This window comes from Rhinopithecus bieti, unplaced genomic scaffold, assembly GCF_001698545.2.
Source record: "Rhinopithecus bieti isolate Rb0 unplaced genomic scaffold, ASM169854v2 scaffold_1467, whole genome shotgun sequence".
Lineage (NCBI taxonomy): Eukaryota > Metazoa > Chordata > Mammalia > Primates > Cercopithecidae > Rhinopithecus > Rhinopithecus bieti.
This window is the reverse complement of record NW_016803692.1, coordinates 397,343-416,998: the sequence shown is the minus strand read 5'-3', so window position 1 is coordinate 416,998 and position 19,656 is coordinate 397,343. Positions and strand designations below refer to the sequence as shown.

The following is a 19,656-nucleotide window of genomic DNA, read 5'->3' as shown; positions in this document are numbered from 1 at the left end:
AAAAAAAAAAAAAAAAAAGAGAAAAGGCCTTAGATAAAATTCAACAACCCTTCATGTTAAAAATTCAATAAACTAGGTGTTGATGGGACGTATCTCAAAATAATAAGAGCTATTTATGACAGACCCACAGCCAGTGTCATACTAAATTAGGTGAAAGCTGGAAGCATTCCCTTTGAAAACTGGCAGAAGACAAGGATGCCCTCTCTCACCACTCCTATTCAACATAGTATTGGAAGTTCTTGCCAGAGCAGTCAGGCAAGAGAAAGAAAGAAAGTTTATTAAAACAGGAAGAAAGGAAGTCACATTGTCTCTGTTTGGAGATGACATGATTGTATATTTAGAAAACCCCATTGTCGCAGCCCAAAATCTCCTTAAGCTGATAAGCAACTTCAGCAAAGTCTCAGGATACAAAATCAATGTGCAAAAATCACAAGCATCCCTAAACACCAATAATAGAGAGCTGAATCATGAATAAACTCCCATTCACAGTTGCTACAAAGAGAATAAAATACCTAGGAATACAACTTACAAGGCATGTGAAGGACCTCTTCAAGGAGAACTACAAACCACTGCCCAAGGAAATAAGAGAGGACACAAACAAATGGAAAAACATTCCATGCTCATGGATAGGAAGAATCAATATCGTGAAAATGGCCACACTGCCCAAAGTAATTTATAGATTCAATCCCCATTAACCTACCATTGACTTTCTTCCCAGAATTAGAAAAAACTACTTTAGGCTGGGTGTGGTGGCTCACACCTGTAATCCCAGTACTTTGGGAGGTTGAGGCGGATGGATCACTTGAGGTCAGGAGTTTGAGAGTAGCCTGACCAACATGGTGAAACTCCGTCTCTACTAAAAATACGAAAATTAGGGGTGGTGGTACACGCCTGTAATCCCAGCTACTCGGGAGTCTGAGTCAGGAGAATTGCTCTAACCTGGGAGGTGGAGGTTGCAGTGAGCAAAGATCGCACCACTGCACTCCAGCCTGGGCGACAGAGTGAGACTCCATCTCAAAAAAAAGGAAAAAAAAAAACTACTTTAAATTTCATATGGAACCAAAAAAGAGCCCGTATAGCCAAGACAATGCTAAGCAAAAAAGAGCAAAGTTGGAGGCATCACGCTACCTGACTTCAAACTGTACTACAAGACTGCAGTAACCAAAATACCATGGTACTGGTACCAAAACAGATATATAGACCAATGGAACAAAACCGAGGCCTCAGAAATAATGCCACACATCTACAACCATCTCATCTTTGAGAAACCTAACAAAAACAAGTAACAGGGAAAGGATTCCCTATTTAATAAATGGTGTTGGAAAAACTAGCCATATGTGGCCATATGTAGCCATATGTGGGGAACTGAAACTGGACCCCTTCCTTACACATACAAAAGTTAACCGAAGATGGATTAAAGACTTAAACATAAGACTCAAAACCATAAAAGCCCTAGAAGAAAACCTAGGCAGTACCATTCAGGACATAGGCACGGGCAAAGACTTCATGACTAAAACACCAAAAGCATTGGCAACAGCCAAAATTGACAAATGTGATCTGATTAAACTAAAGAGCTTCTGCACAGCAAAAGAAACTGTCATCAGAGTGAACAGGCAGCCTACAGAATGGGAAAAAAATTTTGCAATCTATCCATCTGACAAAGGGCTAATATCCAGAATCTGCAAGGAACTTAAACAAATTTACAAGAGAAAAAACAACCCTATCAAAAAGTAGGTGAAAGATATGAACAGACACTTCTCAAGACATTTATCCAAAAAACATGAAAAAAAGCTCATCATCACTGGTCATTAGAGAAATGCAAATCAAAACCACAATGAGATGCCATCTCACACCAGTTAGAATGGCAATCATTAAAAGTCAGGAAACAACAGATGCTGAAGAGGATGTGGAGAAATAGGAACACTTTTACACTGTTGGTGGGAGCGTAAATTAGTTCAACCATTGTGGAATACAGTGTGGTAATTCCTCAAGAATCTAGAACTAAAAATACCATTTGACCCAGCCATCCCATTACTTGGTATATACCCAAAGGATTATAAATCATTCTGTAGAGACACATGCACATGTATGTTTATTGGAACACTGTTCACAATAGCAAGGACTTGGAACCAACCCAAAGGCCCATCAATGATACACTGCATAAAGAAAATGTGTCACATATATACCATGAAATACTATGCAGCAATAAAAAACGATGAGTTCATATCCTTTTCAGGACAATTGGTATGTAAGCTGGAAACCATCATTCTCGTCATAATTCCTAACACAGAAAACACACACCAACATGATTCTCACTTCATTAGTGGATTCTGAACTAATGAGACACACATGGACATTCAGGGAGGGGGAACATTTATCACACCGGGGCCTATCGGAGTTCGGTGGGGGATATCTGGGAAGGGATAGCATTAGGAGAAAGTTGCTATGCAGATGACAGGTTGATGGGTGTCAGCAAACCACCATGGCAGTGTAATACCCTATGTAACCAAACCTGCACGTTCTGTCCACATGTATCCCCAGAACTTAAAGTATAATTTAAAAGTAAATAAACAAATCTTTTCAGAAACCAAAAAATATATATATATATGTATGTATGTGTGTATATATATACATATATATATATATGTATATATATAAATAGAAAAAAATAAAAATGCCAGGCACGGTGGCTCACTCCTGTAATCACAGCACTTTGGGAGGCCGAGGTGGGCGGATCACCTGAGGTCAGAAGTTCGAGACCAGCCTGACCACGTGGAGAAGCCCCGTCTCTACTAAAAATACAAAATTAACCGGGCATGCTGGCACATGCCTATATTCCCAGGTACTCGGGAGGCTGAGGCAAGAGAGTCGCTTGAACTTGGGAGGCGGAGGTTGCGGTGAACTGAGATCGCACCATTGCACTCCGGCCTGGGCAACAAGAGCAAAATTCCATCTCAAGAAACAAAATTAAATAAATAAATAAAACTTACCCATTTTTAATAAAAATAGGTAAATATAAAACATAGCTATATTATCTACATGTGAATGTAAATATATTCTGAAAGTTTGGAATAATGTTAGTAACAAGAATTATTATCTGTATGAACGGCAGTGGAATGAGGTGAGATGGAGATAGATGGATGAAATAGTGTACTTTGGAGAGAAGCGTATTATATGTTTTATAGAGAAAATATTCATGTTATTACTTTTATAATTAAAAACTAATTGTCCTAAGTGTCTGTTTATAGGCTATTCTACACTGAAGACATTTGCATTTTTAAATCTATTCATTTATTTCCTCCTTGTTCAATAAGCCTATCATGTATATCAGGCATTATGCTATGAACTTAGGATAAAAACTGAAAAAGACAAACATGGTCCTGTGCCTCAAGAATTATTATTCTCTCTCGGCCCAGGGTTTCTGAGGTCCAAACCCATATACCCAGCTTTTACATATCATCACCTGCTCCACAGACGAAGTCAACCTGTCAAATGCCAAACTTAGTTTTGTCACAAAACCTTGGCTACCTCTATGTTTTTTTTATCCATTCATTCTACTAAGATGGAAACCTTGCAAGTTACCTGTAGCTCTTCCCACTTCCTTATCCTGTAATGGGATACCATCTTCTGTCATGCTAATTTTTAAGTTCTTGTGAATCTGTATCTCTGTTGCCACTACAGGAGATATTATTATGATCTTTTCATCTAAACTAGGATAAAAGCCTTATCTGTTCTTTTTTCCTCTGGATCTCTGCCTACTTCTCCATCCTTCGCATTGCTACCAGAAAACAAATGCCATCATTCTCCTCTGATTAAAATGGTTTGATTCTCTGTCACTAAGAGAAAAGATTTCAATATCCATAATATGACATTCAAGGTCCTTCACCCAGGTTATCTTTCCAGCCTAATCTCCTACTTCTTCCCCAGATACACCCATCCTTTACTTCAGCCACACCAGACTTACTTGTTATCAAACGTGTTAACGCCTTTTGCACCTCTATTTCTTTTTTCTCTCAGGTAAGTATTTTTCCCCCACAAAACTTCTGCCTGTCACACTGTCCTTTGTCCTTATGGTATATTGTAATTCCTCCTGCAAAACCAGATCAAATGTCCCCTCTGAGGTTCTCAGTGACTCCACTAGGCAGTGTTAATGACTTTAATTGTCAAAACTGTACTTTTCTCATTTTTAAATTTTACCCCTAATATCTAGCACAATGTGTGATACATAGTGGGGACTAAAAAAAAAAATTTGTGAAATAAATTAATGATAGGTCTGCTTTGAAGTATAAACATATAAGCTGGGATTCAAGAGCAATAAAATTTATTAAACTCCTATTGATTTAATTCTTCAAACAGATTTTATGCTGCTTGTGTAGTTCTTGGGTTGCAGTATTTACATGAACACAAAATTGTTTATAGGTAAGTTAATTTTTAATTTTTTCTAATGCTTGCTTTGGTGTGATTTAGAATTAAAGATAGTGTTTTGTTTTTCTTAAACATTTTATGTTTAACTAGCTTCTTAGTTTTCTCCTTCATCTGATAAGTCAAACCCCAATTTTGAAAGACATGTGGTTAGCACTATGATTATATGATGAACTTTTTGTTTCCTAATCCATAGCACATTTTCTAATTAAAATAGTCAAATTATGAGTTGGTCTATGATAGTGCATTTCTCAACAATATTCATCCTAGTGAATATTTAGCATTCAAACGACTCATTGCAAAAAACCTCCATAGACCAATACTGCCAAAAACGTGTCCATGATGAGACAAGTAGCTTGTGTTAGAGTGTAAAACATCACACTGCTTCCCTCATTACGAAGCCTTATTGTGTATTGATGATGTAGCTGATCTCTGTAATTCGTGGCCCAGCAGCTAGTCTGTGAACCACACTTTGACTAGCACTCACTGCCCAAAACCAAGCAGATATGAGAAGACTAGTCAGAATTAGAAGACTATAAACATTGGATTATTTAAGTTGGTTTTTTTTTTTCTTCTTTTTTTTTTTTGAGACATTCACTCTTGTCGCCCAGGCTGGAGAGCAATGCACGATCTCGGCTCATGGCAACCTCTGCCTCCCGGGTTCAAGCAATTCTCCTTCCTCAGCCTCCTGAGTACCTGGAATTACAGGTGCCCACCACCATGCCCAGCTAACTTTTGTATTTTTAGTATAGACAGAGTTTCACCATGTTGGCCAGGCTGGTCTTGAAACTCCTGACCTCAGGTGACTACCCGCCTCGGCCTCCCAAAGTGCTAAGATTACGGTTGTGAGCTGCGCACCCAGTCGGGTAAGGTTCTAATGATGTTTTCACGATAAAGTTCTGTTTTACCTAACGGATAAAATATTTCCTGGGCTCAGTGGCTCAAACGTGTAACCCCAGCATTTGGGGAGGGAGGCCAAGGTGGAAGGACTGCTTCAGTCTAGGAGTTTGAGACCAGCCTGGGCAACATAGTGGTATTCTATCTCTACAAAAAATCTAAAAATCAGCCAGGAGTGATGATATCTGCCTGTATCTGGGCTACTCAGGAGGCTGAGGTGGGGAAATTGCTTGAGCCTGGGAGGTCAAGGCTGCAGTGAGCCATGATTATGCTACTGCACCCCACTTAGACAACAGAGTGAGTACCTTGTATCACAAAAATAAAAAATAAATTGAACAAAATGGATAAAATATTGTCAATTTGCCTAATTTGTAATCAATTAGTATGGATGGATAGCTTTCTCTTATTCTTTCAGAAGATGAAACCTGCCCTCTGATGCCTTATTAATACTGTTAGCTTTACAATTCTTTCTTATGGATGGTATATAAGCAAACTTTAAAACTAGATTGAGTTGGCCAGGCGCAGTGGCTCACGCCTGTAATCCCAGCACTTTTGAAGGCTGAGGCAGGTGGATCACCTGAGGTCAGGAGTTCGAGACCAGCCTGGCCAACATGGTGAAAACCCATCTCTACTACAAGAATTGCTTGAACGTGGAAAGTGTAGGTTGCAGTGAGCAGAGATCACGCCAATGCACACCAGCCTGGGTGACAGAGTGAGACTCTTGTCTTTAAAAAAAGAAAAAAAAAGGGCTGGGTGTGGTGTCTCATGCCTGTAATCCCAGCACTTGGGGAGGCCAAGGCCAGCGGATCACAAGGTCAGGAGTTCAAGACCAGCCTGGCCAACATAGTGAAACCCCCTCTCTAATAAAAATACAAAAGTTAGCCGGATGTGGTGGCACATGCCTGTAGTCCCAGCTACTTGGAAGGCTGAGGTAGGAGAATCGCTTGTACCTGGGAGGCGGAGGTTGCAATGAGCCAAGACCATGCCATTGCACTCCAGCCTGGGTGACAAAGTGAGACTCAGTCTCAAAAGAAAAAAAAAAAAGTGGATTAAGTTAGATTATCACAAATAACAAATTAAATACATTCTTCCTTTTTTTATGTAACAGGAGAATAATTTCTCATAAGCTACCTTATATAGAGCAATAAGCTTACTAAAAGGAAGAAAACAACGTGATATAGTATTTAAATCTCAAATCATAACTTGGAAATCCCATTTTTAATAAAGAGAAAGTACAGTTCCAGTTGAAATTATTTTTTTAACTGTATAACCTACTGATTTCTTTTTTTTTTTTTTCATGCTGTTTTTTTTAATCCTGAAAAGGGATTTGAAATAGGATAACTAATTGCTAGATACAGAGGGCTTTGTGAAAATTGCTGATTTTGGTCTTTGCAAAGAAGGTAATCGAATGTTTTTAAGTTTCTTTTCTGATAAATTACTGTTTCTTTGTGCATCAGTAGTTTTCAAGTTTGTCTATGGAAAACAAACTGTACTTTTAACTTTATTCTTCATTAAGACATTGTAGATATAATGAAGACATTGCTTATATAACCTAATTATCACATTAAGAATTTGTTCTGTGAATACAAATAAGATTAGATGTATAGAAATCATAGCTTCTCTGCATGATTAATAATTTTGTCACTACTTTAAGGAAGTATTGCTTAAGCACCAAAATCGTTTATTCCGGTGAGACTGTACACAGTGAATTTCATAGGCCTGATAATTTACTTCCAGCTTCTTAAAACTGGAAACATTTAAAAATAGAAAATAAATAGAGATAGGTATCTCAAGTATGTTTTTTGTATATTCAAAAGTAAATAAGTAAATTGGGGAAATTTGAATCAGGTAACATAAGAAAGGATAAAGATCATGGGCTTAGGAACCAAAGAGTTTTAGGTTTGAATCGTGGCTTTGCCACTATTTGCTGTTTGTCTTTGGAAAACTTAGTTTTGATCTCTTTGAGTCTTCTCCAACTATAAAAAAAAAGGACATAGTTCTTTCTGTTTACTAGTACTAACATTGCCTATCTCCCTCTGCACTGCTGGCTTCTGTTTGCTGTTTAGCTTTGTTTCCATAGTACATAAAAGTGTTTGATTAATAAGTAGCTGGACGAATAAATGAGTGAACTCTGTAGATATATGCCCATCACATACCCACTGACATAATTGCTGAATCAAGTCAGTTTTTTTCTTTAACTGGGCTTCTTTTTATTGGACACTGTTGATCTAAATGCTTTTGTTTCTCAACATCTCTCCTTAGCCAGCTGCTCTTCACTGCAGTTTTTTGACTAGCAGCTATATCCTAATGACTCTTAAATCTATTATTTCCTTTCATATGGATTCCAAAGATATGTATTCAACTATCTACTAGACAGCTCTGCCTGAACAGTGAAGAGACACCTCAAACACTACCCAAACAAAAATCACTTATTTTCCTCAGGTAGTCTGGTTGTTGGTACCACAGTCCCCTCAGTCTTCAATCTGAAAGCAAGGAATTATCTTGCGTTCTATCCTGTTCTCTACTTTTCATATGTAGTTATTCAAAAAATTCTGCTGCCACTTAACCTCCTGAATATTTCTGAAATCTATCATTTCCAATCAACTCCTACTAGCCATCATCTTGTTTTGACAAGACAGGTATAATAATCTCCTAATTGTTCCTATTTCTAGTCTTTTTCTATCCCAAATCAATCTGCCATGTAATTGCTGAATTGTTTAAGGAGTCCATATAAATACAGATCGGACCATGGCACACACCTGCTGAAAACTCTTCAGTGGCTAGGATAAGGTGACATAGAGTGCCCTTCCTCATCTGCCTGCCTTCCTTCCTCTCTGGCCTCATCTCTTGCTGCTCTCTGTTTAGTACTTTTTGCTCCAGCAACAATGAATTGCTTATAGTCTGTGTCTCTCTAGCACTGCCACCCATCCCAACTCTATTTGCTGACTAAGATCTGCACATCCTTCTCATTCAACTCAAGTGTAACCTCTACAGGCAAATTACCAGAGATTCCCTTTTACTACCCTAACTCCCAACTCTGCTTTAGGAGCCCTTCTTCACTATTCTACATTATCTTGCTCTTCCCTTGTTATTATAAAATTATCAATAAATATCCATTTTCCTCCAGTCTCCTGTAAACCCCTTAAAGAACCGTGTCTAACTCTCATTTTTGTGTTCCTGCTACTTGACACAGGTGCCTAGAACATAAAAGGTACAGAAAATATGTGTGTTGAATAACCAGACTTCTTAATGCATTATCATAAAAACATATTTAGTAGATTATAATAATATAGCTAACAACTTTTGAGTGCTTACCATATGCCAAGAATTTTGCCAAATGCTTCATATACATATCTCCTGTAATTCATAACAATCATATGAAGGTAGATAGTTTTTTTGAAGGAAATATTTTATTTTTTTTATTTTTATTTGTATAAATTTATGGGGTACAAGTGCAATTTTGTTACATGCGTAAATTGCATAGTGGTGAAATCAGGGCTTTTAGGATACTCATCACCCAAATAACATACACCGTACCCTTTAAGTAATTTCTTATCATCCACCCCGCTCCCACCTCCTTACCCTTCTGAGTCTTCCTTGTCTTATCATTCCACACTGGTAGATGGTATTATTAACCCTCATATACAGATGAAGAAACCTAGGCTTTGATGTTAGACAACTTTCCCAACCTCTCACAGTTAACAAATGACAGAACTGGAACTTAAACCAGGTATTTATTAATCTAGAGCCTGATATTAACCACTTCCATGGAGCTTTACCAGTCTGTAAGAAACATGAGTTCTATTTCTTTGTTAATTAACTTTTTCCTAGTTTTGGCCAAGTTACTAAAAGGCTGGTGCAGAACTCATATAAATATTAATACTATATCGCTGTTTTTTAAAATAATATTTTATTGAAGAAAATAAAAATCATTATGATAGTGTTAAAGAAATTTTGCCAAAAAAAATTTCTCCACTCCAGTGTGCTAATGTATCTAATTGTGCCCTTCAAGTCTTGGTTCATAGACATACAAATTCATTTCTATTTTGTAGTCTCTATATATGCATACCTAATTATTCTTAATTTAGAATTGAGAGCTTTTCTTTAAAATTCTTAACACTTGTAATCCCAGCACTTTGGGAGGCCGAGGCAGGCGGATCACGAGGTCAGGATATCGAGACCATCCTGGCTAATATGGTGAAACCCCATCTCAACTGAAAATATAAAAAATTAGCCGGGTGTGGTGTCAGGCACCTACTCGGGAGGCTGAGGCAGGAGAATGGCGTGAACCCGGGAGGCGGAGCTTGCAGTGGGCTGAGATCCGGCCACTGCACTCCAGCCTGGGCAACGGAGTGAGACTCCATCTCAAAGAAAAAAAGATGACACTTACGACAAGTTTTTAACGCTTTGGAATACATGGAGACAGCATCTTCAATATGTAGACTATATATTTAACATATTAATAAATTATGAGGAACATACATTTCAAAACTAGTTAGCTAAAATGTTAATACAGGCTGAGTATCCCTTATCCAAAATGCTTAGAATGAGAAGTGTTTTGAATTTCGGATTTATTTGGATTTTGGAATATTTGCATATATACATAATGACATATCTTGAGGCTAAGACCCAAGTCTAAACACAAAATTTATGTATGTTTCATATATACCTTATATATAGCCTGTAGGTAAATTTATATTTATACAATATAAATATTAATTCATATTATTTTTAATAATTTTGTGCATGAAACTAATCTTGTGTTAAGTACATGTGGAATTCTCTATGGCATCATGTTGGTGCCCAAAAAGTTTCAGATTTTGAAGCATTTTAGATTTTGGATTTTTGGATTAGGGTTGTTCAACCTGTACTCACCCTCCCTTCCCTTTCCTTCTTTCCTTCTTTTCCTTTCTTTTTTCTTTCCCTCCCTCCCTCCCTCCCTTCCTTTCTCCATATATATATAGATAGATATAGATATAATATAGATAGATATTTTTTGTTTTTTGAGACAGAGTTTTGCTCTTGTCACCTAGGCTGGAGTGCAATGGCACAATCTCAGCTCACTGCAACCTCCGCCTCCCAGGTTCAAGCGGTTCTCCTGCCTCAGCCTCCCAAGTAGCTGAGATTACAGGCGGGAGCCACCATGCCCGGCTAATTTTTGTTTGTTTATTTGTTTGTTTGTTTGTTTTGTAGAGATGGGTTTCACCATGTAGGCCAGGCTGGTCTTGAACTCCTGACCTCAGGTGATCCACCCACCTCAGCCTCCCAAAGTGCTGTGATTACAAGCATGAGCCACCACTCACGGCCCTATCTCTCTGTATTATATGACACATTTGGTCAGCTCCTGATTATCCAAGGGTTTGCTTTTTGGTATTTTCCAAACTGTTATTTTTTTATAATTTTTTTATAGTGAAGTAAATAAACTTATTTAAGATTGAATTGGAAAGATGATAGAACTTCACAATCAGTTCATTTTGTTGTAATTTCTTAGCTCCCTTGTAATGACAAGAAGAAAAAGTAACTGAAAAGAAACATGGATATCTTATTTGTATTTACCCATTAATTAGATAGTATAGTTGCTATTGCAGTTTTTGCTATACTAGTCCTTATTGTTTTCTTGAAATGTCTTAAATATGTCTGAATTTTTTCGCCATGCACAAATGTGCAACTTTAATTTTGCCTCCCAACGATAGCTTTGATTTTTTTTATATACTGGATTTGTTTTCTTTGCTAACAAATGTTTAAATTTTATCTTTTCCAGGAATGGGATATGGAGATAGAACAAGCACATTTTGTGGCACTCCTGAATTTCTTGCCCCAGAAGTACTAACAGAAACTTCTTATACAAGGGCTGTAGATTGGTGGGGCCTTGGCGTACTTATATATGAAATGCTTGTTGGTGAGGTAAGCAGTGTGAAATAGGTAAGAGAAAAGAGGAAGGATGATTGAAATAATAAAGCATGTCATTTATAAAACCACCTAATACTGTCTTCAGTTTGAGTGGAATTTAAGTTTTATAAATATTTATGGTATACTAGTAGTCAGCTATCTTTCTGTAATACCTTCAATAAAGATTTTTATGTGGTTTGCGGAATGCATTATCAGTGCTTTGAAAATAGTTCCTTCTGTTTCAGTGTTGTGCTTTGGTTATGTTTTCTGATTTTAAGACATAGTCATTTTATAGGGAATGGAATAACAGAAAGACTAATAAAAAGAATGTACTCTGTACCTGTAAAGAAAAGCCCACTATAGATTGGTCAGAAATAAATGTTACCTTCGACTTCCTCCAGACGGAAGTGAGCAACACACACTGCATCCTTGCTTCACCAGGAAACGACTGAAGTTCCTGGGGAAGCAAAGTAGAATTTCATAGGAACAAAATGAATGGAGAGGAGAAAAGCTATGGTGGCTGTGAAGGCCCTGATGCCATGTATGTCAAATTGATATCATCCGATGGCCGTGAATTTGTTGTAAAAACAGTACGTGCATTAACATCAGGCATGATAAAAGCCATGTTGAGTGGCCCAGGTCAGTTTGCTGAGAATGAAACCAATGAGGTCAATTTTAGAGAGATACCTTCACATGTGCTATCAAAAATATGCATGTATTTTATGTACAAGGTTCCCTACACTAACAGCTCCACTGAGATTCCTGAATTCCCAGTTGCACCTGAAGTTGCAATAGAACTACTATTGGCTGTGAACTTCCTAGATTGTTAAATAAAATATAATTTTAAAAAATGAAAGAAATGTTACTTTCAAAAATGGTAGAGTTGAAAAGATTAGCATTTTTTCCTACTGTTTTCTGTCGATTAAGTTAAATTTCTGAGGATAATTGAGTTGTACACAGAAATTATTACCATTAGGAAACAGTGAGTTATGTTAAATAAGGCAATAATAGGACTCTAATAATATGTTATAAATTGTTAGAAATGTTGAATTGGGGTGAAATTGGGAAAGAGTAAATCTTTTAATAAGTAATTAAAGATTACTTGAAGGGACTTGAACTGGAGATGCAAGAAAAATTATTTTAAGGGATTGGTTCATTATTCTGCAGTTTCCCCATGCCAGCAACCTCCCTTGTACACTTACAAGTTTGAAGAAGTTAGTGGCTAAATGAATGAATTATCAAATTGAGTATCAGAAATTTCTAAAGTTTTGTTCTATACTGGTCATTTATTGGCACTTACCCCAAACAAACAAATGGTTTTAGTTTCTCCGGATGGATAGCCCCTTTTGGTGTGTCAATTTGAAGTGGATTCTTTGGAAAAGGAGGAGAAGTATGGCTAATTAAAATAAAATTTATCATGTCCTAAGCTAAGCACTGTTCTGTGTGCCTTAAATATTCGTTCATTTAATTTTGTAACAGCCTTTGATAAGCTCCGTACTGATCTTATGCCCATTTTCAGAGGTGTAAATAGAGACACAAAGAGATTAATGACTTGCTTAAGGTCACATAGCTCTCATATGGTGGAGCTGGACATTTTAACCTTGTCACTCTGGCTCCAGAACATATCTCTAAAGCATTATGCTTTGCTGCTCCAGGATAGGATCTTCAATTCATCCAGCCTTGTTTCTGTTCTTAAGACTAGTGGTCCAGATCTGAATTTTTCACCTCTATTTAGAAAAGCTGTTGTGCAGTGTTTAGGTTGGAAAGATTTATTTTAGCTCCAGTCCACAGTGGCTTTTACTCTCTGAGAGTGCCAGAAGTTCTCATAAAATAGTTAATCTTCTGTAAGCTCTGGCATACTTGAACTCCTCCCCACCCCCTTCCTTTATTTTAAAAGTAACATTTTGGGTTTTTGTTTTGTTTTGTTTTGTTTAGTGTAATAAGTAAGTATGAGGTTTATGAGATTGAATTATGTGCTTGCTTAAAATTTACTCTCCATATTAGAGATGACATGTGCAAAATATGAGTTTATTACAAAATACTGTAGAATTAATCGCCAGCTGAATCTACTCCCTCCCATTATAAAGCCACTGGAGGGTTTGACAGAAAACAAGGAAGCTCCTGTTTCATATTTTTTAAGAGAGCTAATTGATCGAGCTCTTAATTACCTAGAAGATAAAAGACAGTGGATCTGGCTATTTCTTAGTTGTTTCTTGCAATTTCTTATTATCTCCACAAGAGGGTAGCTGGGAAAAGAACTAAACTTAAAACTCATCAGTCTACTTCATAATTTTATAGCATTAATGAAACGCTAGTGATAACTCCTTTTTAACTATGATTAAAGTAAGGTGTGGCTAAAGTTTATGTCAGATTTCTCTATTATTACAAATAATTGTAAACTTGCTGGATATATCATACATGTTCAAATTTGTATACTTCTACTAGTTTTGATTACTGGAAAGACTCCAGGAATAAACAAATATCCCAAGTCCCCTTTTTCCTGTCTCAGATGGGAGTGAAGATAACAGAGAGATTGAATGTAATGCTGGACATGGTTTTAGATACTATCACTGTTGATATCTGAACAGACTATTGGTTTCTTTTAAATGTGCTTAAAACACATTTGTTAGCTTTCTGTTGTTAGCCCTGTTTGCTTACAATCTATTTGAGAAAAAAAGATACTACACATTTTAACAAATGTATAGATACTTCTTTGCTATTCAGACTTGGAGAGTGAGTTTTCAAGTAAAAATTGTTCAAGCAGAAGACAAAAGTGCTCTCTTTGCATTATCCATTGAAATTCCCATTGAGAATCCTAGTAAAATAAAATTTTCTCCTGCCTTATTGTTTCAGTCCCCAAAAGAAATTAGATTGTTCATGTAGTACATTTGATTTATGTATTTTGAGTGTACTACATTGTCCCATGTAGTATATTTGATTTATGTATTTTGAGTGAGTGAATGAACAAACTAAGGTTTTGGTAACTGAAAGCTTTGAAATTTTCTTAACTATGAGCAAGATTAGAAGCTCAGCCTTAAGAAGCTGGATTCTGAATTTATTTTCACAGATTCCTTAAAGATTGCTCACTTTCCATGGATATTGCTTTCTGCTTATTATTCTTTAAAACTTAATTGGAAGCAAGCAGCCAAATCAAATCTAACGAGGCTAAGTGAGCCTATATTTCAATAGCCAGTGAGAAAATAAGGTTAAAGATACTGATTCATTTCAGTGATTTTAAGGAATTAAATGATATTTAGACATTCGTGTCCTGATTTTTAAAATGACTGAGTGATGTTTAAGCCATCTGAAATTCCGAGGCAAGCAGTCACATCTGATAGACACGTTTTCAGCGTAGTTGAAAGTTTATCTCTTTGTGAATCAAATTGTCATACTGAATATAATGTAACTACTTTTTTATGTCTCAGGGTCATTATGAAAAATGATTTTAATACTGTGCTTATTGAAATGCCCTACAACTTTTGTGTTTAGAGCATTAAAAATGCCTGTCAATGTGTGCTTTTTGGGTTCCTTTCAGTCTAATTTTGTTGGCAGCTGCTTAGTACGGTCATTATGCCTACTAATCTCTAATTGTGTTTTACCACCATTAATTGACTGACTTTAAAATCCAAAGCACATTTATATCTGATGATTTCTGCAGATTGCTTTCCTTTATTATAACATTTATTACCATATTAACCTTATCCATTTTCTTCTGTCTTTCCACAAGATTGAGGTTCTTCAGGATTCTATTATCTAAATATTCCCTACTTTCTGTTAGACACTCTAAAAATTGACTGGCCAAATAGGTGATTGGGTGAATGAAATAAAATGGACTGGAGTGGAATGAAATGAAATGAAAAGCCATATCATATATGAGATAGACAAGTTTTTTGTAATGGTCTATAAAATTTAAAGATTTCAGAAAGAGTATATGGTATATTCCCTCTGTAATAGATACATACCTATTGTCACTTCTTATAGTTCTTTTGTTGTTGTTGTTTTGGTAGGCATGGGTTTGTTGTTTGTTTTTTTCTTTTTCACTGCCTGGATCTTGGTTGTACTTTGAATAGGTGATAAGATTTTACTGCCTTAAAACTTGCTTTAACTTACTTAAAGGTATTTCTTCTAGTCTCCCTTTCCTGGTGATGATGAAGAGGAAGTTTTTGACAGTATTGTAAATGATGAAGTAAGATATCCAAGGTTCTTATCTACAGAAGCCATTTCTATAATGAGAAGGGTAAGAATTAAATTAAGGATAAGAATTTTTTTAAGACTACTTTAATTTTTTATGTTAAAGAAAATTTCCCGGTAGAACTTTAGAAGTTGTTTTGCAGTTCATAAATGTTGCATGGCTTAGACAAAACAGACAAAATATATCTGAGTTTTAAAATAATAATCCTTATCAGTGAATTTTATTCTATTGATTTTATTTTAACTTTTTTATTTTACATTGTGCTAGCTGTTAAGAAGAAATCCTGAGCGGCGCCTTGGGGCTAGCGAGAAAGATGCAGAGGATGTAAAAAAGCACCCATTTTTCCGGGTAAGTGTGACTATTTAAAATTTTTTATTAAACTAGAGCGATTAGATGTAACAAACTAAACTAGTCATTTTGTATTTTATGATCCAGCTAATTGATTGGAGCGCTCTGATGGACAAAAAAGTAAAGCCACCGTTTATACCTACCATAAGAGGACGAGAAGATGTTAGTAATTTTGATGATGAATTTACCTCAGAAGCACCTATTCTGACTCCACCTCGAGAACCTAGGATACTTTCGGAAGAGGAGCAGGAAATGTTCAGAGATTTTGACTACATTGCTGATTGGTGTTAAGTTCCTAGACACTGCGAAATCAAGCTGACTGACTTACAAGAAGACCTCTTAAAAATAGCAACCCTTCATTTGCTCTCTGTGCCACCAATAGCTTCTGAGTATGTTTTTTTTTAAATTGAAACACGTGAAGATTTGTTTAAAAGTACCATTCTAATACTTCTTGAAAAGTGGCTTCTCATTGTACTTCAGCATAAATATGAGCACTGGAAACAGTTTCATGGAGTTTGAGTGAACATCGGCTATGAAAATCCATCACAAATACTTTTGGATCAATAGTCTATTTTAAAAGAAAGAAAAAAGAAACCACTTTTTTTATAGTCCCTAGCTTTGCCATATGCCCGCCTTAAGTGGAAGGAAAATTAATCACTTAACTATGTTTTACAAAAAGAAAAAAAGGGCTTGGAATGCTATTACTGTTCACACAAAGTATGATTCTGTTTGAATAAGACAAATGCTCTTTTTTTTAAAGACATTACTGTAATATCAAAAAATGTGGCAGTTTGTATACAATTTGGGGCTTGATCTTTTAAAAAAACAGAATGAATTCATGTCTTATTTTATAAATGTTCTATATTTATTAGGAGAAAACTTTATATTGCCTTACTTTTATCAACCATGTAACAGAGGCTTATAGCTTTCCAGCGGAGCTGCTTGCCAAACAATTTTTTTTTTATTAAACAGTGCTGAAACAAACAAGATCAGCATTTACTTAAGATGTTAAGAATGAGGACTTTTAATCAGCTGAACCAAGATATTGTTACCTGTATGCATTCCCAAAGTCTAGATGCTCACTATGTTCAGTCATATCTTTCAGAATCAGTGAACCGATTACCCCTTTTTTGATACTCACTCTACATCTGCCAACCTAGTTCACCTTGGTTTTGTGTCTGCTGTAGAAGGGAACTATACCTTGGTTAAACCGTAGAGATTATCATTGTATACATGCTGTGAACATGTATATGTGCAAGTTTTAATGTATTCTATGTTGTAGGCTTATTATTTAATTTTACCACTTCATCACTTTTGTACAGTGGCCAAGCAGACACCTCAAACTCCAGCATTTACATTAAGTGCATTTGTATATTTTAGGCCACTGGATCCAGATTTTATATTGGCAGTTACTGAGGGCAAAAGCAATATATTGTAACAGAATGTATAAATATTTTTGATAAAACAGTCTATATTTTATAAAAAAAATTAATTATAACACTAAAGCTGTACCTCAAAAGTCTCAAAATAATTTGATCAAATATTTTATACAACTCTTCAAAGGATCCGTCTGTGGCTTTTTATACTCTTCTAGGATTGTCTTTTTGCAAACCATGACTTTCCACTTGCCTGTAGTTTCTTGTTTGTTTTGGTTTGGTTTGATTTTATATTTTTTTCTCCTAATCTATGACTTTATTGTTTTTTCTTAGTTTAGTAATAGCATCTTTGATCCTGTGCTTAGCATGTTAGGGTCATTATACCTCAGGAATAGCAAGCTCTGTTAAGTAACCATACTGAATTAACTATTTAATCACAGTGAGCTCATCTCTTAAAAATTGTTCAGGTGTAAATCTTATGAGAAACATGAAAAAGCACACTGATTTATGGAGAGTTGAGCTAAAAACATTTATAAATATTTGCTGGGATGTTTTAGCATCTTTTCGTTGTACTCTGAGAACAATTAAAATTGTCCAGAGATCATTTATATTACCTTCCAAATTGTTAATTACCCAAGATCCTTTGGGAGAAAATCTTAATAAAAAGGGGGAACAATATGTGGTTTAAAGTTATTGTTAAATGCCAGTTAACTTCCTTGGCAAAGGACAGTAGAGGAACTTAGCTTAATTGTCTGGCTTTAATTTAAACAGTGTTAATACAACATTAAAATAAAACACTAAATACTTTTGAGGTACAGTCTGCTCACTTTTTTGGTTCTCAAATAGCAAAGAAAGTAATGTCTAAAATAGGCTTTTAGCATTAAAAACTGACATAGCATTTTGTAACTACACAGTGTACAGAATTTTTTTTTAATTGAAGTCAATCACTAAAAAAATTAGAGGGCAGGGTCTATTTACACAATTAAGCTGAAGAAAGCACTAATTTTTTGTAGTTTAAAAAATATATATATTTTAGTCAGATTTAAAATTTTAAGCTTTATAGAGTGTAAATATATTTTGCTATTACTGTATGTGTATGTGACTGCTCAAGCACTTTGTAAAGAAATTAGGATATTTTAGAATGGTACACTATGCATTCAAATGAAATGTGCCTTTCACTATGTCATTCTAAGAAAACAAGTGTTTTGCAGTCATAAATTATCACAAATGCACAAATTAAAGTCTATATAGATTGAAATTTGTAACTTTGGTTTTAAGTATTCTTTCTTTTTAGAAACTTCCTAATGACTAAAATATACTTTAACTTTTCTGTGTTCAAAATCTCAAAGACTAATTAACTTGATTAAACGTTCTTGCAAGTACTTTTTGTCCTAGGGAAGACTTAAAACCATGAACATTCAGAGCAAATTGTCCACTTCACTGGGAATAATGGGAAAAGTTTGTATTCTGCTCCTGTAAGGTCAGTAGCATCTTTTATTTGAAACATATTTATGGACTGCTTACTGTGTATAGATACTGAGAATAGGAAGGTTTTTTTTTAAAGCAACAAAATGTTGATGAATGAAGAACAACAGCCTGCTTTAATATTAAGATGCAAGCACCAGTATTGTATATACTTTTCTCTTGTTTGAGGTTAACTTATTTTAATTTAGGACCTGGCTTCTCAGAAAAGCAAATGAATAAAACAGAATACTAGTCATTTTATAGTAATCTTATTTAAAAATTACAAATGGAATATTTTAGAAATATAAAATGATGCATGCTCTCCCTGTAACACAAATTGAGGACATAATGGAAATTGCAATCATATACTGACTTGGTAAATCTGCCACATAGATTAAAGTCTAACACGATTTTTGCAAGTACTACCAGTATTCCCAAAGCCACTGGAGTAAATATGAAAAATCCAAATAAGCAAATACTAATCCACAGATCATAATCTTAATTTAAATTTAGAATTCTTACTTACCTTCCAGCCATCTTTTGAGGTCTAGGGTTTTTCTGAGATACTGGCTTTATACATTAGTATGATGGGTAGAGGCTTTAAAGTTATTAAAAATAATATGTAGGCCGGGCGCGGTGGCTCAAGCCTGTAATCCCAGCACTTTGGGAGGCCGAGACGGGCGGATCACGAGGTCAGGAGATCGAGACCATCCTGGCTAACACGGTGAAACCCCGTCTCTACTAAAAAATACAGAAAACTAGCCGGGCGAGGTGGCGGCGCCTGTAGTCCCAGCTACTCGGGAGGCTGAGGCAGGAGAATGGCGTGAACCCGGGAGGCGGAGCTTGTAGTGAGCTGAGATCCGGCCACTGCACTCCAGCCTGGGCGACAGAGCGAGACTCCGTCTCAAAAAAAAATAAAAAATAAAAAATAAAAAATAATATGTATACATACGCGTATAAAATTAGTGGAAGACCATCAATAAGATATGTAATTTGAGGTTTTGCCGATCTCATTAAAGGTAAGAGTGGTCTGTGGCAACCCTTCACCCCAAAACAAGCAAATAAACT

The 19,656-nt window shown here is 35.8% G+C and overlaps 1 protein-coding gene and 1 pseudogene across 2 annotated transcripts in view; both read left to right on the top strand.

Moving 5' to 3' along the window:
* The window catches only part of PKN2 (protein kinase N2), a 171,834-nt gene extending 153,328 nt beyond the window's left edge, over positions 1–18,506 (top strand). The window contains 6 exon segments of the mRNA XM_017850747.1: positions 4,357–4,419; positions 6,643–6,719; positions 11,081–11,223; positions 15,338–15,445; positions 15,668–15,748; positions 15,836–18,506. Of these exon segments, the coding sequence (XP_017706236.1) occupies positions 4,357–4,419; positions 6,643–6,719; positions 11,081–11,223; positions 15,338–15,445; positions 15,668–15,748; positions 15,836–16,039 (676 nt within the window). The 3' untranslated portion in view covers positions 16,040–18,506.
* Positions 11,232–14,720, top strand: LOC108514594 (transcription elongation factor B polypeptide 1 pseudogene; annotated as a pseudogene). Its single transcript, XR_001881256.1, has one exon. The product of XR_001881256.1 is annotated as a transcription elongation factor B polypeptide 1 pseudogene (transcript).
* Positions 18,507–19,656: the final 1,150 nt, after the last annotated feature.